This window comes from Anas platyrhynchos, chromosome 1 (genome assembly GCF_047663525.1).
Source record: "Anas platyrhynchos isolate ZD024472 breed Pekin duck chromosome 1, IASCAAS_PekinDuck_T2T, whole genome shotgun sequence".
NCBI lineage: Eukaryota > Metazoa > Chordata > Aves > Anseriformes > Anatidae > Anas > Anas platyrhynchos.
In genome coordinates this window covers 19,598,491-19,625,387 of record NC_092587.1, presented here as the reverse complement: position 1 = coordinate 19,625,387, position 26,897 = coordinate 19,598,491, and the positions used below count along the sequence as shown (strand labels likewise).

Sequence of the window (26,897 nt, the reverse complement as noted above, 5' to 3'; positions counted from 1 at the left end):
CACAAGAGTAGCAGGAGCTACAGTACAGTCTGCTTTAAAGCATGGGAGCCACAATCCTCGTTTCCAGAGAACTGGGATTTTCAAGTAAGCTCCTGCTGGTATGGCGTGGCTCTACAATGCTTTAAGCCTAAGGCTGTATTCATAGTCATATGCAAGTCTTGAGTGAAAATTATCCCTTGTTTAAAAACAAGAAAAGTTCCTTCACCCTCCACCTACCTCTCTCCTGGTTTGGAGAGATTAAACATCTTACAAAGGTCAAGGCTGTATTCATGGTTAAAATGTAGAGGAAAAAAAATTGAGATAATAATTAACCAGTAGCCATTTAAATGTGTTTCTCAATAAACTGCTTCAAACTCACCTAGTTCAAACTATACATGAACTAGAACAAGTTGTTTTATTACTGCAGAAAAAACGTGTACCTGTTCTCATGTAACCCTACAATAACAGAGAAATGCTGGCTATTCATAGTATTACAAATTACTGCATTTTGTCTTCAGTATTTTAAAAGGTATTAGTTCTTCCTAAGTGCACTATATAATTTACTGAAATAGTTCAGGTCTAAGTGTAACTGACTGAGTAACAATTAAAATACTTGAAAGGACAGAATGCTTAGAGGAAGATCTTGGAAACCCAAAAGTCACCTGGGAAAGAGTTCAATAAATCTGTTGATTACCTTGAGTGAAATTAAGAGAACTTGAATCTATGTGTTTATGTCCAAAGAGATACATGGAAAACCAGTCTTTTCACACAGCATGTTCTGATTACATATGTATGATTACAATTAAATTACTGAATGGTTGTCTTTAATCCATCTAAAAAAAAAAAAAAAAAAAAAAAAAAAAGGCAGTGTTGACTACCAGTAGAAAATTGCAAATAAAATGTTTAATTTCAGAAACTGAGTTCACCATTTATAAATACACTAAAACATAGTAAATGCAAAATTAGATTAGGCATAGGTACAGTATTTTAACAAAGCTACAACATTTCTAAAAGGTCATAGACAAATGATGACTTGTTTCCCAAAAAGTATTTAATGAAAACTGAAATGAGGAGATTAATCTTTCTAGAGTTAAAAAAACATTGGAGAACATTCCTTTCAAATTAAAATGCTGGCTATTCTTTTTCCCACCTTATTTGAAGTTTTGAGGGCTCTATGTCCCATTTGCCCGATGGCCTGTGACAGTTAAGAACCAACCCTACTACATAAAATTCTAAGCAGTGCACCATATCCATAAGGCTATTACTGAAAATCAGAAGATCAGTTATTTCTGTACTAGGAGCTTTAAGATGGGCTGTTCTACACAACTGAAATTACTTTGGGAATAAGGGCTCAATTTTTACAATCGGGAACCTTACAGTTTCGATGCACTACAGATTAGAAAAGGTTTTAGAATGACATTACAGTCTTCATTATAGATTTCTTGCTTTTTTTTTTTTTTTTTGTACACAGCATTAAATAACAAGCATTGATTCATAAACTTTGATAAACCTTCCAAAGAGCTTTTATAAATAACCAGAATATTTTTTTTTAGTTCATTTAAAATGTAAAACCTGAACAGGAGAAGCCGGGATGGGAAGCTTTACTACAGACTGCTGGATAACCGATGTTCCACATCATCTCAAATTTAAGATTTGTTTTCAGATACTAAGTCAATAGTCTCCTGTAAAAACACCTTCGTCCATAACGCTTCTTTATCTTGTAAGTACTTTCGGGCTTGCAGTTAAGAACATCACATAATAAAAAGATGGCTCAAACCCCATCTTTCATCTACAGCTTTCTTTCAACAACTACAAAAGCTGTTTTGTTGCAATTAAAGCAATGTTCAACTAAAATACAGTACCTGGTTTATGGTGTTTACATAATAATTGAATAAAAAACTACAGAATAGAACTGTTTACATCTTTTTTTTTTTTTGCCATTCTATTAAAACAAATGACTGAGCTTTTTTAAAGTTCATTTACAATTATGGATTAAAACCTACATAACTTTGTATAATTTGACAAGACAGACTATCTCTAGTATGAACTTTTAAAAAACATATATACAATATCTGGCCTGAAGTACTATGAATAAGGCACATGTAGACATATTGAAAGCTGAAAAAAAAAGGAACTAAAATTTGGAATTATAGTCACTGATTAGATGTCATACATGGCCCCTATTGGAGCAATTTAACAATCCAAGTTACAGATAGTTAATATCCAGTGAGCAACAATAGATTTAGTCTAGCAGTTTGTTCATTATTTTCAATACTGGAAGTATATTAAAGGAAGATTCACTTTCAAAAAGATAAGTTTTTCAAAATGTTCAATCATTAATCTTGACTGACTAAAGTTGTTGCTTTCATTGGATGTATTGAACAATCTCTCTGAAGGAACAATGCTTGGTGGGCAACCCAAGAACCTGACAGCCAATTTTGACAGTACTGGCCAAGATGACTTCTTAAAGTTCCAGTAAGTTAGAGGATCACAGTTATGCTCAAGCACTTCTTCCTCCAAGTAAGAAAGCACCATTTCTTCTGGTAACTTTGCTCTCTCTTTCAGGTCTTTCGTTTTCTTCATGTCACCCATGAGTGACCAAAGATTATCTTCCCCATATGAATTTGTAGATGGTGAACCTATATCACATCCATTGGAAACAGGTTTATCATCTTCTGAGGTAGAACTCATTATTTCCAGCTCCCTGATTAAGTCTTGTTTATATTGTTCAGCCTCCTCTTCTGTAAATAAGGATGTTTTATAGCGGGGATCCAGAAGCGTTGCAAAAATGTACCTTGGATCATGAAGCGTGGAGGACAATCTACTCACCATAGCTTCTTTCAAAGATTTCAGCATGGTATCTATGCCCATTGTTTCCTCAAATAGCATTTCTATTTTCCTGTTAAGTATGTGAATCATTGGAATCACCTGGCTTAAAGTAGACATGTGGGTACTCATCTCCCTGCTTGCAGCTTCGAAAGGCTTAAGAGCATGACACACTGACTGCATAACTTCCCACTGGTCACAGCTTATTAGCTCCCGAAAGCTGCACTCTATTGACATTTCATCAATTGCTCTTTTCTGTTCAATGAGACGTTCAAGCATATGAAATGATGTATTCCACTTGGATGGAACATCTTGTATAAGCTGATGCTGAGGTAACTCGTACTCTTTTTGCAGCTCAGCTAACTTCTCTTTTGCTTTTGCTGACCGATGAACACGTTCACAGATCTTTCTTGCAATACTAAGCAAATTCTGAACCATTCTCTGGCTTTTAATAGCCTCATTTACTATGACATTAACAGTGTGACTAAAACATTGTACACTTGAATGATCACCTTCATTTAAAGTTTTTTCTATACTCTGATTATCAGTAACAGTAATCCCAATCTGAAGACCAATGGAAGTAATCCATGTTTCCCACCAATACTCTAACTGCTTTTGAATACTGATTCCATTGTAGTCACAATCAATCTGTGATACATTTAATAGTGCTGAACAATGGTAATCCTCACACTGCGGTCGAAATGAAGACTCAAACGTTACCCAATGAGCTGTAAGGGTTAGATATTCTCGTGTTTGGTTGCTCATCCATATTCCAGACGTAAAATGGATCACTCCACTTTCAGCTTCTTTAAGATGTGAAATAATTATTTGTTTTACATTATCATACATATTGGGAATTGCTGTCCTAGAAAAGTAAGATGGAGAAGGTAAAGAATACTGAGGTTGCAAGTATTCAAGCAGCCTGTTAAAGCCAATGTTGTCTACAAAAGAATATGGCTGAAGGTCAAGTGCAATCATTTCAGCTACAAGACTTGTTATTTTTTTGGCAACTGGGTGAGAGTCACAAAATTTGTCATTGGTTTCATCAAAAGTTGAAGACGCTAACAATTCTGTGCTCAGTGGCATGTGATTATCCGTAGATGAGGATAATACAGTCTCTGAGACATCAGTTTTTAATACATTGTTATGAAACCGCTGCAAATGTCTAAGAAGGCAACTTGTGCCTAGATTTGTTGGCTTTTTCCCCCTACTTATTGTACGTCCACAGTGCATACATATTACTTTTGTTGAATCTGCAGAACAAATTGAAAAATGATTCCACAGTTTTGAGGTCTTCTTGCTAGTAACAGGAAATATAATTTGATTATCATGTGTAACCATCGTGGGCAAGTCAGTCAACTTTGAGGATGAACATTCTGCAGAAGCCAGAGTGGCATAAGGAGAATTTGCCAAACTAACATCAAGACAGCTCTTTTGGTTTCCAATTATATCGGGATGGCGTCTATATAAATGTCTCATCAAGCAGCTTGTGCCCACATCTCCTTTTTTACCACGACTTATCATACAACTGCAGTATCTACATACTGCTTTTAGACTGTCTGCAGGTGACAGTGAAAAATGATGCCAGACTTCTGATTTAAGCCTTTTCATTATCCTTTTATTTTGCTGAAATACAGCAGTAGGTTCAAATATTAGCGGACCTAATCCCTCACACTGTTTCTCAGGTGAGGAAACAAAGGAGACTTCACCTATATCATCAGATGACGACAGCATTGAATCTTCCACTAGAGCATCTCCAGAAGAGAGATTAGTATGGATCTCCTCAGAGATTCTGTCTGGAGAAGAACAAACAGAAGTTGGTTCTTTCATTAGTTTTCCAGGAGAGGATGACATAGAATTCAGATCACTATCCGAGGGTAGTAAAGAAGGCAACAGAGTTGGAGGTGCAGTGTAGAGAGGTGGTATGCTGGTACCACCTCCGTTCTCTTGCAGGACAATGGAACGATGGGCTCTCCACATGTGTCTTATCAAACAACTTGTTCCCAGGTCTTTTCCATTTTTTCCTCTACTGAATTCATTCATGCAGTGGATGCAAACAGCTTTAGAATTATCTAGAGGTGATAAATAAAAGTGTTTCCAGACAGCAGATCTCCTCCTAGAACCCGAGGTGCTCTTTGGAATTACAACAGTTTTTTCTGCTACATTCTCCACAGTTTCATCATACTGGTTGTTGGGTAGCTGTGGAGATGACCCAACCATGACTTCTTCTTTGTTGCATTTTTCAGAAACTGAGAGATCTGCTATTTCTTCAGAAGAAACAATAGAAACAGATTCCTCAATTATTCGATCTGGAGATGGTATTTTAGAAGCCATTTTCTTGACCAGCTTTATAGGGGATAACATAGAGCTCAGATCTCCAACGTCTGTGGACTGAGGAGGCAGTAACAATGTGGGTGAAGGAAAGGAGGATATACCTGGCATACTTCCATTTTCTTGGATTAGTACAGTAGGATGGGCTCTCCTCACGTGCCTCATGAGACAACTTGTACTTAGGTCCTTTTCATTTTTACCCCGACTAAATTCTTTCATACAGTACATACATATTGCTTTAGTGCTATCTCTAGGAGATATAAAAAAATGGTTCCAAGCAGGTGACTTTTTTCTGGAGCTTATGCTTCTGCTAGAAAGAAGGCTTTGTGTCACAGCTTCCATTGCTACATCGTACAGCGTACTACTATACTGAGAAAAAAGAGATCCATAATCATCTTCATTTTCTGTGGATAAATATTTGCTAGGGTTGTTGCTAATAAAGTTCTTTTCTTTGTCTTCTTGTTCATCACTGCTGTCTGCATGTTTGAAATCATCTTGTTCTGTTTTTATATCCATTCGTTCTAGAGTACAGTTAATGGTGTCTTCCTCTTGCTCTACTTTTAAGTTGTTGATTTTACCCAAGACAAAATTACCATCCATTTGGGGGCAACCTGATTTACTGTTTTCCATGGCTGACAAATTCTTCTTGCCAAGTCTTCATTTATTAATAAATATAGATAATTTAAAAGATTATTTAAACTTTGATTAAAGTGATGTATACTGAGTGCACAGACACAAATGTGCGTGTTAAAATAATCTCTGGTTTATGAATTCTGCATCTGTGTTGTACACAAGCAAATATGATTAGTCATAAGATTGCATTAAGAAATTATAGACTTAATTAATGGAATCTCATTTTTTTCCCAGGATCAGGACATTTCAGGTCATAGATGAATGTTCTCAAAGACAGCTACTGTTAAATGCTTCATGTTGTAGACATAATCCTAAAAAATGAATGTTCTGTTTTCTTGGTCAAGGAAGCCATTCTGTTCATCTTGTTTGGACAACTGTGATTCCTTTGCACCATCTAGAAATAAAACAATCAGAAGACAAAGGTGACTAACACATTCTAAATAACTATTGTAAACATCAACTGAAAACATGCACTAGATGTTCTGTGTGGTTTTTTTTCCACACTTTAAGGTAAAAAAAAAAAAAAAAAAAAAATCAGCAAAATGCTATTCACCTTCCCCTCCCCTCTAAAACAAAACAATTTATTCAATGAATCTACGGTGGGCAAATGCACGTCTACACACACAGCACTGGGCCAACTTTGTCAAAATCTAGACTCCAAACATCACTTCTGTGTTTGCTTGTACATACACACACCTCACCCTACATCCTAATTCAACCACTGTGTAATACATATGTACACACACATATATCCGTACAGCTAACTATATCCATAGATACACATATAAAGACAAGCAGGCATTTAGTCATGTTAGCAACATATGCACTTAAGAACAAATGGAAAAGTATTCTCTGGTACATATGAACCCTTCAGTATTGACAGCTGTGTCTAAGAAAATACAACCTTCTGCAATAAACCTTTGTAAGGGTGTCCAGCATTTAGTTACACTCATCTCTGTTCCTCTGACATGGTCCTCATGGTTATATTCACGCCATAATGCTCCCAGACAACACCATACCATAGAAACAAGCTACTTTTTGACTTTCAGGATTAAAAACTAAAATGTTTAATTCAGGATAACTGGGCTATGCACGTGCTATATATAAACACTGAGGTCACCCAATAGCAACAACATCACTCAGACACAAAGATATATACAGGTGCATATGTTGCTGTCCAGTGCAGCACTGCCAGCTCAAGTTCCTGACATATCTAATAGGAGAAATCCCATTTACACCAGGACAGCTAATTTCTCTCATGGGCAAGGATTTCCCCCACTAACAATTCCAGTACAAAGAGCTGGTCTGGAAGATGCATATTATATATGTATATAATCAATCACTGAGGCTCAAAAAAAAAACAAACAACCCCCACCAGCCCCACACAAGCCTGGAGATGTCTGCTGTTGTCAGACCCTTCTTTTCTTGATTTTTCTTTTTAACTACAGTTTTACCAGGGTTCTATATTTTGCCAAACCCTCACTTATTCTCTTGCATCATTAACTTAGTTATTGGTATCTTTATTAATGATGGCAAATATTTTTTTTCACCACACAGCCGATGCTACACTATCCAGTCCAGTTTGTAAAAAATGGATTTTATGGGACTTTCATCTAAACTGAAGATCAAACACACAGATTGAAATTTGATATTTTAAAACAGTTGCACAATTTTCATGTGTTACTCAAACACAAGGAGGATTTCAACAGACAAAAGGTGAGATTAGTCACAACTACAAGACACGATACGTAGGTCAAGGTTGTTCAAGGTTGTACTCGCACAGAGTTTTTTCCTTTGTGTCAAGACCAATGTCATATCAGCTTTGTAATTCTCTATGGTCTGTTTGCATGAGAGGTCAAAAGGAACAGCTAGGAACTCTGTTTTTCCATGGATTTCAGACTCCTGTAAAACCTATTGTAGTAATAACATTCTCTTTTCCAGTGCAGCAGAAGGGGCTGGGAAAAGGAGAAGCAATCAGCTTATTACAGCTATCTTAAGATAAGGGAGATGGAGCCATCAAAACTTTTGGAAAAAGAGGAAAGCAGCCACTCTGCCTTTTTTTTTCTGTGCAAGTTTTAGTGTTTCTGCTCTGCTTTTCTCAAGGGGAGGAAAGAAAAAGCACAAATATATATTCAGATACCAAAAGGGAACTCTAATTCTGGGAAAGGTAAAGAAGAGACCTAAAGAAGAACCATCTTACATTTCTAAGATCTATCTCAGTATCACACTACCTGGTACTCTCCACAGGTTTGTAAAATTACACTTGAGAACAGTCCCAGCAGCAGAGATTAAATTGACATCACTCAGTATAATAATGACTGAAACTGAAGCTAGCAATCACACATGTTGATGATATGGAGCAGGTGCATCTGGGATGAGGGAGACAGCATACGATAGTCAACATTTTGAATAGAAATCAATCAAACAGGATTTTTATATTTTTCATCTGAATTTGGATCTATGTTTTGAATCTGGAACTTGTACTGCAATGATGCAAAATCATGAATATACAGGAAATTGTTGTGACATGGGATCACAGAACAGAAACGCTCACAAACCATTCACTCCGTGCAGAGCTTACAAAACATAAATTATGCATCAAGCACCAAGCTACAGCAAGCACATTACAAATCTTTAGCTAGATTCACAGAAAACATGTATCCACTAGAAGGTGATGCTGATGAAGTAGAGCACAATTTCTTTGCCTCAGAACAGGTACTGGTATCTCTAGCTTGTGATTTCTTTTGTATGAGGAAAAAAATACAACAAACAACACAGTTCTATTCTTTTAACAGATAAATCCATGTAGATACTTCACTTGTCCTGATAACCACTTACTGCTTAACACAGTTAAGGTAACTGTAATGGGAAGATTTGGAAGACTGATAAAGGAGACTAACTGCAAGGTTCATAACAATACCTTACTAGATTGACATTCAACAATAAACATTGACAATGGTTGGTTCTTAATCACTAGCAATCATTATCACTACATATTCAAACAGTTAGGTCCTAATCATCTTATCCTACATTAGCATTGAGTACACAACAGCACTGAGATGATGCCAGGCAGTTAAACACTGATGGCTATGGTACCTGATGGTCTGATTATTTGCTGAAGCAGAGATGGACAGGCAAGGCAGCTATTTAGACTCAAAGCAGGAATCATAATCATGGTGGTAGACATCTTTTTTCTCAAATGTTCCTTCCTGTTGCTTGTGGTTTCTAATGCTTGTCATCTCCTTTACCAAAAAAAGGGTGTGGGAAGCAATCCCATCTGCTCCTGGCATGACTTACCTCATTTTCTTTAGTACCAGAAACTGTTCCGGTTCCACCAGAAATCCTTACTGCTTATTCAGTACCCTTTGGTTTTATCTGCAGATTTTACTTCTTGAATTGTTGATTTACATGTTCTTCTGTCCCATTTGTGCAATTAAACATGGCTCTCCATTTGCAGCTATGTATTATTTCTATACTTACGCTTATCTGTGATGTAAAACGCTTTCATGATGTTAGGAGGGCTAGGCTATCAGCACTGTTACGAAGTGCTTGTGTACTGTGGCTGGTTACGCTACTGATGTGTAGTTATATCTACATTTAAGGCAAAAATAAATTAGTTATATCCGGTCTAATTCATGTATGTGTTACAGGTCTCTGCACAGTTTTCTGGACACGATTGCTGCCTTCTACATCTGCCGAAGAGCTAAGATTATTAGATGAGATGAGTTAGGGCTGCTATATCCCTTCTCAGGAAATCCTCAAAGTTGTTTGCCCCTTGGAAAAAATACATGCAAAAGTCTTCTATCTTCTTTCAAACACCTAAGTCTGATCTCTGTTACTTCGAGTGTTACTACATCAGACTGTTAAATTAAGCCAAACCCCCTCCCCGCAGAAACCCCTGAAGGTACTTCAAACCAAATTTTCTTTAGAATATAGTCCTCAAGATGTGCTGGGGTAGAAAGAGTCTCTGCCTCCTATGCCAATTCCTTGCAAGAATAGATCTGTTTTAAAAAAAAACAACACTCCATCCTATTTTAAAATTTTATAGTACTCTAGAATAAAGTATGAATTTGCTTATGATCACCTTAAGTAGCTTAATTATCATTGGACACAAACTACACAAAATTAAGAACTGCTGTTAAATAAACAGGATATTCAAGGAGACAGAAATTTCTTCAAAGGTACAGAAGGCTACAGGCAATCAACTCAAAATTAGAATGGATTTATGTCTTTAAAATCTCCTCAGTTAGATATAGGCAAGCAATGTAAAAAAATAAAAAAAAAAAAAAAGAATTAAGAGTCGCCTTGCAACAAAAATCTTCAAAGAAAATAAATGGAAAGAAAAACTAAAGAACAATTATCTACTCAAATCTGCTCTCAGACTATTAGTTCCTAAACGGCAGTAGACAGTCAGTGGCTTGCTGTGGTCAGAAGCCTGCAGAAACATTTTATAGGATTTTCCGTTCAAAATTGGATTACTGAGAGTGTACAGTGGTTGACAAGAAATGTCAGGAGAATGTCACTGATCCAAAGAGTGCCACATCACACTGCCATGACCTGAAGAAATCACTACTGAAGGAAGGGGGGGCAAAAAAAAAAGGCGTTTGGGGATTGTGTTAATATATTTACGTTACCATACAGAGAAGCATGAAAAGCGTACAAGAACACTGAACTATCTGAACTATGAGCAGATTATTTGTAAAGCAGACCATGCCCTGCAAGTTTAAAACAATTTTAGACAGAGTACTCAGGTGCTAAATCATGGACTTGATTATGTTACAGAATGCAACTACCTGAAAGGAGTTGTCTAGAGAAAATAATTTGAAGTTTGTAGTTTTAAACTATTATGTAAGTGCATAATGTAAATATAGACACGTGTGCACCAGTAAAATGCAAGGGTAGTGGTTTCAAGAAAGATGCAAAAAGTGGAGACAAAGTGAAAGCAAAACTATTTACTAGTTTCAAAGATTAAAAGCAGCGATAGATTTTGGGAGTCAGAAGTAGTTAAAATGTATGTAAAACAATTTGAAGAAATGGATGTCAGTTTTGGAATAAATGGTGCTGATTGTGTTTATTTTTGGAAATGTACAGGCATCATCATTAAGAGTGTCAAGTAAAAAGAAAATCCTTAAAAGTAAAAAAGCAATGAGGAGGAAACATTTTAATAAATTTTTATTAGCTTACACTTCATTGCCAGGTACTATGCTAATTAGAGAATATTTGATTTAAAAAAAAAAAAAAAACACATAAAAATAAGCAAACAAATCTTTATAAATGTCTAGCCTAGAGAAACCTTACTGCCTTCCATGTTACAACCCCCCTGAATAGGAAAACAAGAACAGGAAGAGATTTTTTCTATAGCAACTTACTCTGACAATCAGTCACAGCTCACCCATATGTACAGTTTGCAAAAATACTGAGTGATTAAGATGTGTTATTAGAATAGACTGCAAAATTAACATGTTAGTTATACTCTGCCAGGAGGTGGGTCCTATGCTCAGGTCTCAATGAAGTTCACAGGCACCTGCACAGACATACAAGCATGAACTAGTGGATGCAACTGAATAATTGGGATCAAAGTAGAGAAAGTTAGACTTAATGAAAGAAACAAGTTGTTCTGGACCTAATGATTTGTAGAGGATTGTTGGGAGAGAAAAAAAGAGGAAGTAAAGCTAGCTTTACTATTCCATTACCTTTCTAGACACCTGAAAGCTGGAGCTGCAGCTACTTCCTTTAATCCATAATGTCAATGAGCTGCACTCCAAATTACATTAACCCATAACTTCTGTGGTTTTATGAAGGTATTCTCTCCAGCTTGCAAAATACCCTCTCATGTCTGCAACCCCAAATGCTCCATCTGGACGCATAAGAGTAAAGTGTGGAAATAGCACCATCGATGGTGTATATTGTTCCTTGTTGACAGGAACATTCTTTACCCTAAACTAATATTGAAACAGAATATAATAATTAGGACAAATAACATTAGACATTTTTCTTAACTTCATATCAAAGATTTGAAGTGTACTTCAAATTTGTGTACTTCACAGCAACTATGTAAAAAAAAAATCCAGTTAATGGAATGGGCAATGGTTAATGGAATGGGAAACAATCACCAAAATTGTATCTAAGTCAAAAAAAAATAAAGGTGTAAAGAGGAAAAAAAATAATGGAAGCTATTACCCTTAAAAGTGCTCTCTTACTGGAGGAAAAGACAACCACCCTGTGGTCAAAACAAAGTATTTTTATTGAAAGTTTTAGCAACGTATACTTTTTTCTCTACATTTAAGATTGATACATGGAAGTAGTGAAAAATGTAACCTTTTTGAATATTCATTGAATCACAGAATCACTTTGTTTGGAAAAGACCTCTAAGATTATCTAGTCTGACCTTTAACCTAGCACTGACAAGTCCACCATTAAGCTGTGTCACTAAGCTCTATGTCTACACACTTTCTGAGTACCTCCAGGGATGGTGACACAGCTACTCTCCTTGGGCAGCCTGTTCCAATGCCTCACAACCCTTTCAGTGAAGAAATTTCTCCTAATTTCCAACCTGAACCTCCCCTGGAGCAACTTGAGGCCATTCCCTCTCATCCTATCACTAGTTCCCCTGTGAGAAGAGGCCGACCCCCAGCTCCCCACACCTTCCTTTCAGGTAGTTGTAGAGAGCAATAAGGTCTGCCCTGAGCCTCCTCTTCCCCAGACTAAACACCCCCTGTTCCCTCAGCCGCTCCTCACAGGACTTGTGCTCCAGGCCCTTCACCAGCTCTGTAGCCCTTCTCTGGACATGTTCCAGGGCCTCGATGTCCTTCTTGTAGTGAGGGGCCCAAAGCTGAACACAATACCTGAGGAGCAGCCTCACCAGAGCAGAGTACAGGGGTACCATCACCTCCCTGGTCCTGCTGGCTACACTATTCCTGATACAAGCCAGGATGCTGTTGGCCTTCTTGGCCACCTGGGCACACTGCTGGCTCATGTTCAGCCAGCTATTGACCAATATCCCTGGGTCCCTTTCTACCAGGCAGCCTTCCAGCCCTGCTGAGAAATAATAGTATCTAGGTTTAGCTCGTTTAATCACAAGCTACTTGGTCTTGCAGAAGTCTAAATTTTTCCCTACATGACCCTAATCTACTTAGGATGCCTGTAATACTTCATCTTTCATTTTTTTCTTCTGTCTATTCCACTATGATTTTCAATTTTTACAAAGTCATCACATGGCTCATCCATCAAAGTCTCATTCTCACTAAGGGCCTCTAAGTACTCAAGTACTCCTGATACAATTCTTATAAAAAAAAAAAAAAAAGACAAAATAAAAAAAGATATTTTGTAAATATTTTTTAAATGCTATTTTGGATCGAGACAAATACTTTGGTATAGAAAAATCCTAGGGGACAAACAGTTTTATATGTTTGTGTAAATAAGAAAAGACTGTTTCAGCTCTCGGACTGGGGCTGGTGTTGGGGAAAAAAAATGCAGTTAACTCCCAATTACTTCCCAAGACTGAGGATTTTCTGGGTGGGTGGCCAAGCAGGATGCCACACGTAGGAGCTGTACCAGGCAGGAACCAGGCAGCTCCTGCTGGACAGAACAGGGCAGCATCTTGGCAAAGCAGCTGATGCCCTTAACTCCCACATTCCCTGAAGAGAAGCCAGGACAATTCACAAAGAGAAAGTAATATATCCAGAGTAGTGCACAAGGAGGGAGATGAAAATATGCTCTGAAAAGTCATGGGACAAAAGTACATGCTCAGAGGCTCGGGATACGAAGCAGAAAGAATGAGAGCTCTCAAAGGAAGGTACATGAGCTCCAGTGCTTCTGTGCTACCTGTCCTGACACAAAACAGAGACTTCTGATTTCTAAATGCATAAAGACTATTCATGCCTCTTCACATTGATAAAATCCTCAGTGCTTGATATAAGCTGAGGCCTAAAGCAGTCATTCATCCCTGTCAGAGAAAAAACATGTTGTGGAGAGACAAGTATTATAGCCATAACTATCATCATTAGAGCTGGGTATGTAACTCTAATTACAAAGGCAAGAATTCACATAAAGCACAGAGACTGAAAAGTAAGAGATACTATCAGCTACATGTAAATACTGCCCCTTTCCTTGCCTCCCACCCCACAAAACATCAAGTAATTTTACTGGGAATCTGGATTGTTTTATATTTAGCTGTATGACAGACCAGCTAGTGTCACATTTTTCAGTTTAGCAGTTTCTAGACTTCTCTCTCTCTTTATTTTCCCCGCCACTACTAAATGCAAAGTAATGCAGGAAGATAATAATCAGCAGCACAGCTCAGAATTGACACTTTTTGTCTCAGGCTCTTGCTAAAGGGACAGTGTCAAGTTAAAATCTAACTAGCACACAGAAGGCAGGTAACATTTCATCAACACAAACTGATTTACCTTCCTTCTCTTTGAAAATCCAGTTTGTTTGTTTGTTTTTTTCCTTCCTTTCTTTAAAATAAACAAACCTGTGTTTTCCTCTTATTACTGTAGACATAGGAAAGTCCATGGAACTCTTTACCCATCATTTTCAGATACCTGAAACCTTGGGAAAGATTCAAGAAGTGTAACTTTGTTTCTGCCATAGCTTCCCCTGCAAAGAACTATACCTGCTCTACACTGATGCAATAAAGATGTGAAAATAATTCATTAAAACAGCAAAGCTAAAGAGCAAACGGTATGAGTATGGTATCAGACCAATGTTACAACCATTTTTAAAAATACTTCAAAATACACATAAAGCAGAAGTGAAGTAAGGTTTCATTCTCAAAAATAAAATTAAAAAAAATGTTCTTCTTTTATCTTTTTGTACCAGCATATCCTTAATCAATATTCCTAACTTTTGTAAAGGTAGTGTGTTTTTCTAATACTATATATTTGCTATTCATTGATTTTGAAGTCTGATATAAATGAGGGTGTTTGTGCTGGTGTGCACATTACTCACTTCCAACTGACGTTTAGTTCTTGCATCCGTGTTAAGTGCCCAGCCAGATTTGTTAAACATGCTCAGTACCCAAATATTTCATTTGACCTCAATGGTACAGGCTCAGCACGTTTTAGGATAAAACAAGCATCAGATACAGGCCAGGAATCAAACTGACTTCTGGAAAACATCAGACTTTGTCATGTATTTGTCAATTTATTAAATATTGATCTATTTGAATACTCAGCCTCCATTATCTAGATTTAAGCAACACTATGTTTTAAACACTATAAAGTCCATAACACAGAAATCCATATTCCACAATTTCAAAAAGCATTTACTTCAAAAACAAAATAAGAACACACAACTAAGACTAACAATAACAAAAACCATCAAATTTCATCTCTGCCTAAACAATCCCATTCCAAAGTTACACAAAAAATAAATATCATCACTATGTTGTATCTACCACCATACATAATATTGCACATCACCACACACAGTACTTCTACCTACATCCACCTGATATGCCTTCAACTGTTGCTATTTTTTTTTCTTAGTGCACTAAAAATACCAATGGATCTCAAATGGGGCTATTTTCCTTCACATGTCCTTTGCTAACTTCCCATAGTTGCACACTATAAGAAAAAAGTAGGATGTACATATAGTAATCATTTCTGTCACAGCTTTTACTATGAGATTGCTCATTGAAAAAAAAAAAAAGACACAGGTTTGTCATGGTAAGTAAATTATGTTGATATTTGTCTATGATCCAAACTGTCTCTCAAGAGTTGAAGAACCTTCTTTCTCATTATCTGGTGTGATGCTACTAAAGTAATGCTTTCAGGATCCATTTCTATGCTATTGTTCACACCTACCAAATGGCAGATCTGCCTGTCACTTGTTAAAGTGCTGATGCTTTAAGCACTGATTTCAATAGTTTCTTAACAGAATTTTCATAAGTCTTACGCATCAGTTCAATGTTGCTTCAAATGAAAACAACAGATTTTGGTTCTATTTTGATATTACCATTTGCAATTTTTAGACAAAAAAGTATTACATGCTAATAAAATGGGGTAATTCTTACAATGCTAGAAGAAAGTTTTCTTAATAGAAGTTTTTGTTTGTTTGTTTTGATTTTTTTTGGTTTTTTTGTTTTTTTTTTTTTAAACAGCTGAAGTATGTGCTGTTTAGCCTATAGTATTTTGTAGTGTAGGACATCAAAGCTGCTTTCAGTATCTCATGTTGTACAATTTGAGGCTGTGGGGAGGGAAAACGAATGAAGGCTCCAATAACAAAATTGGAGGTTAAAATGCAGAAGATAAAATAAGAACAGAAGTAGGGAACATGCATCAGTATTATTGTGGAACAGGAAACAAAGCACAACCAAAAACACAGGAATAAAAGATAAGTTCTGAAAGAATTAAAGACAAAACACAAAACATTTATTCTTGTTGCTAGAGAACAGCAATCTGCTTTCAGAAAAGCATCAGAAAATTCAAAGCAAAGCTCCTCCAACACTTCTTTCCCCTCAAGTGATCAGTTCCTCTGTCTAGCCCATAGGACTCTACTCTTCTTCCTCCTGTGCAGTGTACAGCTGAGAAAACAAGTGAGATAGGATTAGGACAGGATTTTTTCTTTTTTTTTTCCCTCCCCTTCCTCCTGATGAATCTTCGTATTTTGCAAGGTACATATACTTTTGTTTTATATATATGTACATATATATATTTTAAGATGTCCATCTTGAAGCCCATCAAGAGTGAAACCTTAAGAACTTTAAGGACTATTCCAAAGAGTTAAAAATGAGACATGTGAAAGGCAGAAAACTGAGGATTACAAAGCTGAACAAGTAAAATGGCAGAGAATGAGAGAGGAGTTTTGAGATGTATGCCATGCCTAGAGTAGGGTAAGACTTCCTGGAAGTCTTGCTGAAAACATTTTTATAAGTATTAATAGAAAAAAAAAAGCCTCACAAAATGTAAACACAATGTTTAACAGAACATACAACTATCCATTAATTTAACTTTCTCTTCATATTAATGCCAGTTAGCTACACATCCTCAGATAGTTTCACGTGTGATAGTTTCATGGAGAGGTTTTCCATTATTTACTTATATCCTATTTGTATACATGTAATAAGACACAGTACTACTTTTTTAACATACAGGTATATCCTAGAACTGGTAGCTTCTGCGCATCAAGGCAGGTTAGTTAAGAGAACACAATTCACAGTCCCTGAAAAGACAGAAAATATTTTCAAGAGGATAAACGGTATTTTAAATACCTCATAAGGAATTTTACAGCTAAGTTTAATCACTCTTTTGTCACAAAAAAATATTTCAAACCAGGTTATCCTAAATTGCATATGCTTCTCTGAAGAAACATTTATTCTCTGTACAAACTCTTTTTCTTTTCCTCAAATGACAATTTGAAGAAATACATCTAGCTTTCACTTGATGAAAGGAAAAGCCCATCTACTTTATTAAACAAACAGAAAATAATAACCACAACACCACCCAAGAAAAATTTACAGGATGAGTGTAGAAGTACTGTTTTATCTTGCCAACAAGAACTAGAACAGGAATAAGTCCCGTAACATGTGGGCATAATCGACCATACCCATGATTGGGGTGAACTTTTTAAAGCTACTTTTAAGTATATTTTTTGTCATTCAGTATTTCTAAGGAAACTGTACGAACACCATTAGCAAATGACATATCCATCTGATATCCTGGTTTAAAAACCCAGTAACTTCAACTCTGACCCTCTTAAAGCAGGCATTCCAATTCATAACATGGGGGAGAAGGAGAGAAGCATGCACAGAGGTTTCCCGTTCACTTGCCAACCAGCCCGTGCCTAACCTCCATGACAAAGGGTCTTTTCCCACTCAGCCTCTTTGCAGTTCTCTCTGCCTTCTTCCAGACAAGGTGAGACTTTGCTGCAAAGACACAGCTGACACAGGCAAACCAGCCAGGAAAGCCAGCATTGTTTCCACTAGCACCACATTGAGCATTAGCAGGAAATCCAAAAAGACACTCCTGTCCCTGGCAAACAAATAGCTTAGTCTTCTTCCCCCCCAAAAAATGGTTTATAGGAGAGCTATACCCTTGCTGTAGACTCGTATTTTAATGTGAGCAAACAGGATTTTGCTCAGGGAGCTAATGAGAAATGCAGTTTTAATTAAAAATAAAGCTTTTTTTGTAGAACTTACGCTAACAAATGCAAAGCTTTAATTTCTGTAATGGAAGCTGTAATTTAAATAAGTTTCACAGAATACAGATATGTGAGGTTTTTTCAGAGCACAGTCTAAGACATTTTTACTACAAGTACAGGTAAAGAAAAAGATAGCCCCTATTGTTTCCATTTGTTTAATTTCTGTCATTACACAAAAGCCAAAATAATAATTTCAATAAACCCAATGTTTTGTAAGATATGCAAAAGGGAAATTAGTAAAAACATTTAGAGAAAGGAGAAGGATGGGGAAGCTCCTTGTTCTTTATGAGCATCACTGTGTTTCCTGCCATAAACAGATTACGGTCTCCCCACAGCGCAGGAAATCTCAGAGGACAACTCCACGTTACTAGGAAGGGAAAAGAAGAAAGCAGCCTCAATTCCTCCAATTTCCCAGCATCAAATGCAAACGTACTGCCAACAGCATGGTTTGCCCACTGCTTGGCTCTCTGAAAGTTGGCCCACACTTCATTTAGGTGGCTACTGATGCAAGTCACAACAAGCGAAAACCTCCCATGTAATGAGGATTATCCCACTGCCTTCTGTTTTCTTTCTGTCTCTGGATATGCTCCAACAGTGTTATCAGCATATCTTGTTCCTACCTCTAATGAAGAAGAAAAAAGAGAATAAGAGCAGTAAATAAAAAATATGATTGCCATCACCTATTTCAGCATGTCTTTGCAGTCAATAATTAAATTTCTTAAATAAGAAATGCTGCCAGAAGCTAGGAGACAAAAATTTGGTGGGAGCTCTAAACAGGCAGCGTTTTCAGAACTGCCCTTTTCCTCTCCACCTTCTCATGACACATCAAGGGATCTATGAGATCCCTTTAATCAGGAACTAGATCTTCTTCAATGATCTAAACTGCACATAAAAGCTACTACATTGAATATGTGCTCAAAGGCTATAATTCTTATACTGCATGTTAAAGGATGCAGAAGACCTGTAATATTTACAACCTACTGAAATAAAATGTTAACGTTTGGACAGATTAATATTTCCATCTTTGTTCTCAGGAAACTCTTCAGCTCTGTATAAGTACGCATCCTATTACGAGTGCCTAATGAATCACTAATGAAGAAACATCACCAAAAAGAACACTTGCGAAGTGCTAGCTCTTCAGGCCATGCATGCTCAGCTCCAGGAACTAGTATGCAATAACTAATTCATTCTCAATATGCTGTATGGGGCAATCTGCAGTGGTAAATCACATCAGATATCACGTATTGATATGCTGAAATGCAAAGGAAAAACAAAGTCAGCCTATGACTACCACGCCAGGAAGCAGAAATCTTTTTATGTGCAAGCTAATTTGATAAAGCAGAAAAGCAATCCCCAGCAAGAAATAGTATGAGACCGCTTAACACATTATATATTTGGCATATTCCTCATATTTTATGATCCCCAAAATAAACATGTAAAAATTACTGCCTTCTACTAAACCTTAACAAAATAAAGAAAAACAAACAAACACACACTTTGTTGCAAGGAACTCAGACTATGCTATATGAATGCTCTTTTAGGCCAACTAGAACTACCACAACTCTATTTCACAGTGTACACAATCTGAACTTCAAAGAACTACACAAATATGATAATAAGTAGGTAATAAAATGTATATACTTTTCTATTGGAGCTCATATTGGCATTTAACTTCTTTAAGAGTAACCACTTACAGATTTTATTATCTACCAGAACAATTCAGCTTACTTCAACTGCGTTATAGTTCAAAAAATAGTGCTTGAAGATGCTAAGGCAAGATACTAATTTTCAGTTGACAGGTAGTACTAAAGGGGATATTTTCATTGGAGGCTTTTAACCTTGAATGCCACATTAGAAAGACACTTTAGGTAGAACTATAAAAAGCTACAGTGCTTGACATCATATAATGAAACAGAGCAAAGCATAAAGTGACCCTTAGATGAGCATACCAGAACTCAGCATCAAATACATGAGTTAACTTTTGTGTGTCCTGGCAAAAATGACATAGCCCCTTTTATCAGATGGCTTTACAGTGGTCAAGAACTGACTTGTGAGGCTGCTGCAAATGGTGACTACACTTTCCTGTTATTTGGCTCTGCTATAGGCTTGGAAAGCACTGATAATTAATTTTTACTTATATTTCAACAATGAAAGATCCTCAAGCAGATTTAGTATGTAACAAAATTCCCCACATCTTCCAGATGTGTCACACCTAGGAAAAGTTTCCTTTAAGAAATGAATGAGTCATGCTTTTATTTTTCATTTCCTATGGAGGCCAGTCTTAGATGACCCCAACAAGACTTTGTAGCTCAGCGTTCTACCTGTCTTAAACCTTCTGTCAACCTGTAGCTAACATGCATGTTAACCAATAATACAGACAGCCTAAAAGTTTGTTTTTTTTTTTTAAAAAAAGTTTAAATAGGGGGAACAGCATTATCTGAAAAACTGTACAAGAATAACACTTACTCTTAGGCTTCATATAAATGTTAATCTACATATAAACAATTTTTTCATGCATGAAAATAACCTTATGCTTCCAAAAAATCTGAATATATAAAGAAAAAAAAAAAAAAAACATAAAGAAAATACTAAAGTTTATTCTATCTGCGAAGATGTAAAAACATGAAAAAAGCAAATGTAACTGGGGTACAGGATGAACGTAGGGCATACAAGTTACTTCCCCCTTTTTTTAAGGGGTAGTCTAGAGGATAAGGATGTAAATGTATCAGCTGTTACCACAGAGTAAATGGTGCACCATAAATCATAAGCTGGTTACTATTATTGTAACACTGTAAAGATAGCCAGGCTTCCAAACTTGTTTTTTAAATCTCAGACACTCACACAAGCTGCCTGCTAAATTACTAAATAAGCTAATTCATATATATAATTATTCATACGCTTTATCCATTGGCTTACTCTAAATTAATACTAATAACAACAATCATGTAATACCCTAAACAAACTGTCAGTTAGTTCATTGAGGGAAAAAACAAAACAAAACTTACATCTGTTCCACTGCATGCAGGAGGATTCATTTCAGGTTAAATACCTGTTACTCAAAGATGATGATTGTATCTAAGGAGAAGAAGAAAGTAATGCCTTTTAATAGAATTTTTTAGTCATATTAACTGTCGCAGTGGCAAGTCATGGGATGTTTCGAGTTTAGGTCACAGCTCCAGGAGCTGCACTTATACAAATAGCTCTCCCCTTTCTTCAAGATCCCTAGTCTTTATAATTGTCAAGAAAAGTTAGACATCTTCAACTCTAGGGCACAAAAGCAAAAAATAATGACATTAAAAGTCATTTATTGTACATGTCTTGGTGTTGACCCATGATTTTTTTTTCCTGCCTAGGGGTGACTGTATGGCATTTCATTCTCAGGAATGAAAGAAACTAAGGCAACATACTTCACACTGAAGTGGTCTGAGCTACAATACAACATTTCAAGGGAGCTTATGGGCACCTGTTAATGCACTACAGGATTCATCTGGCAGCTCGTTATGCCTTCCTTTAATGAGCCAAACATGCTTACACATTGCACACAGCATGTCTATTAACCAACATGCAATAACACAGGGTGAGCACAAGACTCATTCCCCATGTATAAGAAAGGAATGACTGAAAGTGGAGCACATTAAGTCAGATATTTTGGCTTACAACCAAAACCCACCAAAACAATCCAACACAGGACATATTTTTGGAGTTTTGCTTCTTTAGCCCCACTGATTATACAGACCTGAGCAACCTTGTGCCAGAGTATCCCCCTGTCTGTTTCACTGCCCCAGTGCATTAAAAAACACCAGGACATCTTTTTGCTATCCTTAAAAACCCAGTATGGCAACTTCTACCCAAAATCTGAACACACACACACAAAAGAAGCTGGATTCTGCAGTTTAATGGTCATGAAGATGTTTTGTCCTCTTCTTCTAAACATCATATGGACCAAGCGTCAACAGGGGTTAAGTCAGCAAAGCACTTTCAACCCCAACAGTCGGTGCTTACTGCACATGTTCAGATTGTTAGACAGAAACACATGCCTACAGATTTGTATTTCTTGGTAAGCAGAACACCTCTCAGAGGAAGGAAAGTCCTGATTGCTTGCTTACTGTGCAGTAGTGGATGAATTACACGTAACCTCTTTTACTGACATTTTCCATTTAAAAATACCTCCATACTCCCTATTAAGCAAGTGAAAACATCTCCAGAGCCCTGTGGCTGGCTAATTTGACTGTTAAGACGAGACACTTTGGCTGTCCCTTCTATAGCAAACATTTAAATAATGTACACGAGGTAGAAAGTGACAGCCAAGGTGATCAGGACCCACCCCATTCCCAAGGCTCATCAGACAGCGTTAGGGAACTCTCCAGAGACCTGAATTCAGCTCCTCAGGGCAAAGAAGGGAAGCTAACCTGGCTCTCCCGCATTCCTCACAAGTGCCACTGCCATCATACTACAGGCAAGAAAGGGTACAAATAACGTGCCTTTATCCTTCCTCATGTCTTTAAAAAAAAAAAAAAAAAAAAACCACAACACCCCTTTCCCCTCTCATTTGTTAAAGATGCCTGTAAAACAGTTTCAAGCTGGGTCAAACATTTCATTAAATTCAAATTAATATTTGGGTTCTCATTGTTTCTTCTAGCAAAAAGAATAACAAAGAAAAAGTCATTTTAGCTGGCTCTGGTCTTCTTTTCTGTGCACAGAACACGAATTTGGAAAACCGCATACAGAACCACAGCAACAGGTAAATGGCATAATTATTGAAATGCTAATGAAACGAAAGCAGTTGGAGCAAAATCGATACAAATTCTTTGATCACTGTCATACAAGACAATTACTAGTATATTATTAACTTCAAATACCTTTTCCATACATTTTGTATAGAATTGCAAAGAAGTATTGCTAGAATATATCACATGGGCCAAAACATGCCTGTTTTCAGCCATAAATTTCAGGCTACTGACTACTGAAATCCAGAACTGGCTTTTGTATTAGATGTACAGAAAATCAGAGCACTTAGAGCTACAATGACTGCACCGCACCGAGGGAAAAATATACATGTACAGCAGGTATGTTATATAGACTGCGAACTACCAGGCATGACTTGAAAAAATGAAATATTCAACAAGCTTTCAGAAAGCCATAAAAATGAAATAGCAGACCCCTAAACCTTCAACGGATGATTGTTTGCTGCTTTGTCATTACAAAGCAAAGTGGGAGGGGAAAGAGGAGAGAGACTGTAGGCAAGTGTGCAGTAGTGGCTGAAGAGCACACAGCTTGCAAGTTTAAATAAAGATAATGGTAATACTTACTAATGTCAACATCCACTGAAAATTAGTATTACACAGGTTACAAGAAACACTGATGTGGTACTCTCCAACACGTTCAACATCAAAAATTTGACAATTTGTTCTGATTACACTTGAACAGAAATTAGAACCTTAAAAACCAAGGTCCTTCTCTGCTTTTATTTTAACTGGCCATCACATTATGCTCTGCCTCATTACAAAAGAAAGAAACACAACTCTGTTACCATGTTTAAACTATTTATCACTATATAATTTAGGATAGCCATTCCTACACTTTGAAAAAAAAAAAAAAAAAGGTAAAAGTTTTAATTGTTCTTAGTCCTTCTTCAGTGTGCTTAAAGTTCCATATTTCACTTAAAAGGTACCTTTAGGCTATAGAAACTACACCATTTTTTCAGCAATTGGATGAAATTAAACAATCTCACAGTTGATAATTGCTGACAGAAATTGATGATGCCGGTAGCAAATGCAAAATAAGCAGCTGAAGCTGTACAGAAAACAATGTCCTTTTGCCACACGCAACAGGACACCTTTCTGTTAAGCCCATTTGAAAAGTGTGCACCAGAACAGCAAACATTATGCAAATTACATTTGTTACGGATGATACTAGTAAAAATACCTAAACTCTCCTTATTTAAGAGAAAGTCAAACAATGATGGATTAAACACTATGGCCTACAGTGTGCAAAATCCGCAACTAAACTATCTATAATAGTGCTTCCTACCTAAAAGTAAGCTAATATACATGTATAATCATGTTTATTTGCATAAAGCAAATTTTAATCGTACATTACAGTGGCAAGCTCATAACACGATACACTCATTTCGGAGATGAGAACTCCTGTAAATGAAAAGCAAGCCTCAAAAGATAGGATTTATAAAATGCTCCCTTACGGTGACTCTACGGTGAATAGTGGTAAAATGCTGCTAAGTGTTCAGAGATATGACCCAAAACCTTTGCATTCCTTAATTTAAAATTTCTCAGAGACACAAAGAAATCTCAACAAAGTCACTATGGTTGGGGTTGTAGAAAATTAGAATCAACTTCCAAGAAAAAGGGAAGGGGTAAAAAGATACAGCAGGCTCAAAGACCACATAAAATAGCAACTATTTTTTACAGCCCAAGAGTTTGCCAGAACTTCCTTCAGAATTACCTAGTTCTTAAGAATTGATGGATAGAATGATATAATTTATTCTACGTTACGTATAAGATGTTAAGACATAGATCATTTTAAATAAACATCTGTGGAATTCAGCTGCCCTCTTACATTCCCAAATGATAAGTTTTAGTGATGTACTGTGTGTACTAAAGTAGCTCCCCCCTTCCCTAACCAGCCGTGACCCCATGATACCGGCTGTTCTGCAAACACAGTTCTCACTCAGGATATTTGCAGTCTAGGTTTAAGGTGTGCCAGAACAGCCAAACAGAAACAGAGGCCATAGCACGCCAGGTACCAGTAGTTAAGCTCACCACCTTCCAGCCTTCCACCACTGCAGGCTTGGACTTTGACCTTACCGTTGGGGATGCTGCATCCACAAGAATTTTGCTTGATACAGAGTACCAGTAAATGATGACAGGTGTTAGGAAGTACAAATGCTTAGGAAACACTTTCCTCTGAGATGCTCTGTTACTTCATTTCACATATTCTCAATCAATTCTTAATCCAGAGAACTTCTACAGCATAAATTCTTCGACATCTGTTAAAGTAGGAAGACACCAGCAACACTGTAAATCCCAAAGGACTGAGATATCCGAATATATAGGAACTTGCAGATCCTTGACTGTTGGTCTGTAGCAGGCAGCACTCACATTTCTAAGAGTCCACAAAAGGAGTTCTTCTGCTTTTAACAGACAATAAAGTGACAGATTTTTTTCCTCCCCCAAAACCAACCTCCATAGCAAATAATAACTAGAAAGCCCCTGCCCAGTATTTGCATAGGACTTTTAAAAGCAGCTTGGTATCTTGGGGATGCTTGATAAAGTCTTCCAGGCTTCACTACCCCCAGCACGTACTCCACAAATGTCCCCCCAAAGGGTGCCTGTCTGTGTTTGAAGGGAAATGTTGCATTCCTAAAGGTAACCTTCAGAAGGAAACAACTCTTTAAAAGCAAAACATGCACATACACCACGGGCCACGCGGAAGACAGCGCACAAGGAAAGCCTGAGAAGCATGTTTATGTTACAGGGGCTTGAAAGACTTTCTCTGCTTGGCTTACAGTTGCAGCATGACAGCTCATGCTGAATTCCTGAAACCTCTCAAAGATACACCCCAGAAACAGCACATGGCTGCTTCTCACACAGAAGCGCCAGGGAGAAGGATGGGGGAGAGCAGACTTTCTTCTACGCTGCAAAGCCAAGCACTTAAACTGCACAATAATGAACGGAATCGTCATTAAAGCAAGGCAGGACTTTGACTGTTTTAACTTCCCTGGGATTAATAAGTGTTTTTACACTTTTAGCAGACTGTGCATGCAGCAGGCAGCTCTAACGCATGCAGCACCCTCCAGCACCCGGTGAGCACCGTAACACTGCCTGCTGTCAGCAGCTGTCTCGGGGCAGCCCTAGGAGTTACAGGAGACATTTTTAAGCAAAAAAACGGCCCCCGAAGTAAAAACAAGCGGGGAGCAGAGCAGTTCAGCCCTGCAGCCCCTCCACACACACCTCCCCGGAGCCCACACCGGGCTCTGCCGGGGAAGGACGGGGCTGCAAACTTCACAGGACACGCAGGAAGAGATGCGCTGTTTACACTGCCACCGAAACCAGCGGCGGACGCCTCCCCGGTCCCGGGGTGGGGTGTGTGGGGGGGGGGACATCTCCTGGGGCTGCCCGGCCCTTTCGGCCCCGCAGCCCCGCGGGCGAAGCCCTGGCGGAGGAGCCCTCCTGCAGCCCGCACGCCCCGGGCCCTCCGAGATGGGGACGGTGGCCACATGGCGGGGCCCCGGCCCGGTGCGAGCGGGCACCGAGCCCCACCGGCCCGGCCCGGCCCGCACACAAAGCCGGCCGCCCCCAGCCCCCCCCCCCCCCCCCCCAGCCGCCGAGCCCCCGGGGAGCGGCGCCCCCCGGCGCAGCCCCCGCCCGGCGGAGCCCCCTCCCAGGGCCTCGCAGACAATGGAGCCCGCACCGCGGGCCTAGTCCCCGGCTTCCTGCGCCGCCCCGCCGCCGCCACACGCCCCCTGCCCGGCCTGGCGGCGCTGTCCCGGCCGGAACGGGACGGGGGAGGGGGGGGCACCGGCACCACCGCCGCCGCCGGGCCCGGGGCGAGGGGCTGCGGCGCGCAGGCACCGGCACCGGGCGGCGGGGAGCGGAGCGGTGCGGAGCGGAGCGGGGCGGGGAGAACCGGCCCGCCCCGGCCGGCCCAGCCCGGCCCCCTCCCGGTGCCGGAACGGGGCCACTCACCTCCCCGGGCGGCCGCCGCAGGGGAAGCCGGAGGTCGCCGCTGCCGCCGCCGCCCGGCCGGACCCGAAGGGGTTAAAAGGAAGGGCCGGGCGGGCCCGTCCCATTCATTAGCCGGGCGCTTTGTCTCCAGCCGCCGCCGACCGCCGCCGCCGCCGCGGCGCTCAGCAGCCTGCCCCGGCTCGGCCGCCACAGGGCGCGCTGCGCAGGCGCCGGGCTCCGAGGGGCGGCACCGCACCAGCAGCAGCAGCAGCAGCCGCTCGGCGGGCGGGCAGCAGCAGCAGC

The 26,897-nt window shown here is 38.8% G+C and overlaps 1 protein-coding gene across 4 annotated transcripts; it reads right to left on the bottom strand.

Moving 5' to 3' along the window:
• Positions 1-849: 849 nt before the first annotated feature.
• On the bottom strand, positions 850-26,816 carry ZBED4 (zinc finger BED-type containing 4). 4 transcript variants are annotated; one of them, XM_027458638.3, is made up of 4 exons: positions 26,616-26,816; positions 24,735-24,916; positions 20,919-20,988; positions 850-6,163 (listed from the first exon to the last, which is right to left on the bottom strand). In XM_027458638.3, the coding sequence occupies exon 4, from the start codon at positions 5,764-5,766 to the stop codon at positions 2,248-2,250; it is 3,519 nt and encodes a 1,172-aa protein (XP_027314439.1). In that variant the 5' UTR covers positions 5,767-6,163; positions 20,919-20,988; positions 24,735-24,916; positions 26,616-26,816; the 3' UTR covers positions 850-2,247. The 4 variants fall into 4 exon arrangements, with proteins under 4 accessions (XP_027314439.1, XP_027314450.1, XP_027314445.1 ...); XM_027458649.3 differs by lacking the exon at positions 20,919-20,988; XM_027458644.3 differs by lacking the exon at positions 24,735-24,916.
• Positions 26,817-26,897: the final 81 nt, after the last annotated feature.

Bases quoted from the DNA above. Each gene is read 5' to 3' on its own strand.
- ZBED4 (XM_027458638.3), bottom strand. From the start codon at position 5,766: ATGGAAAACAGTAAATCAGGTTGCCCCCAAATGGATGGTAATTTTGTC.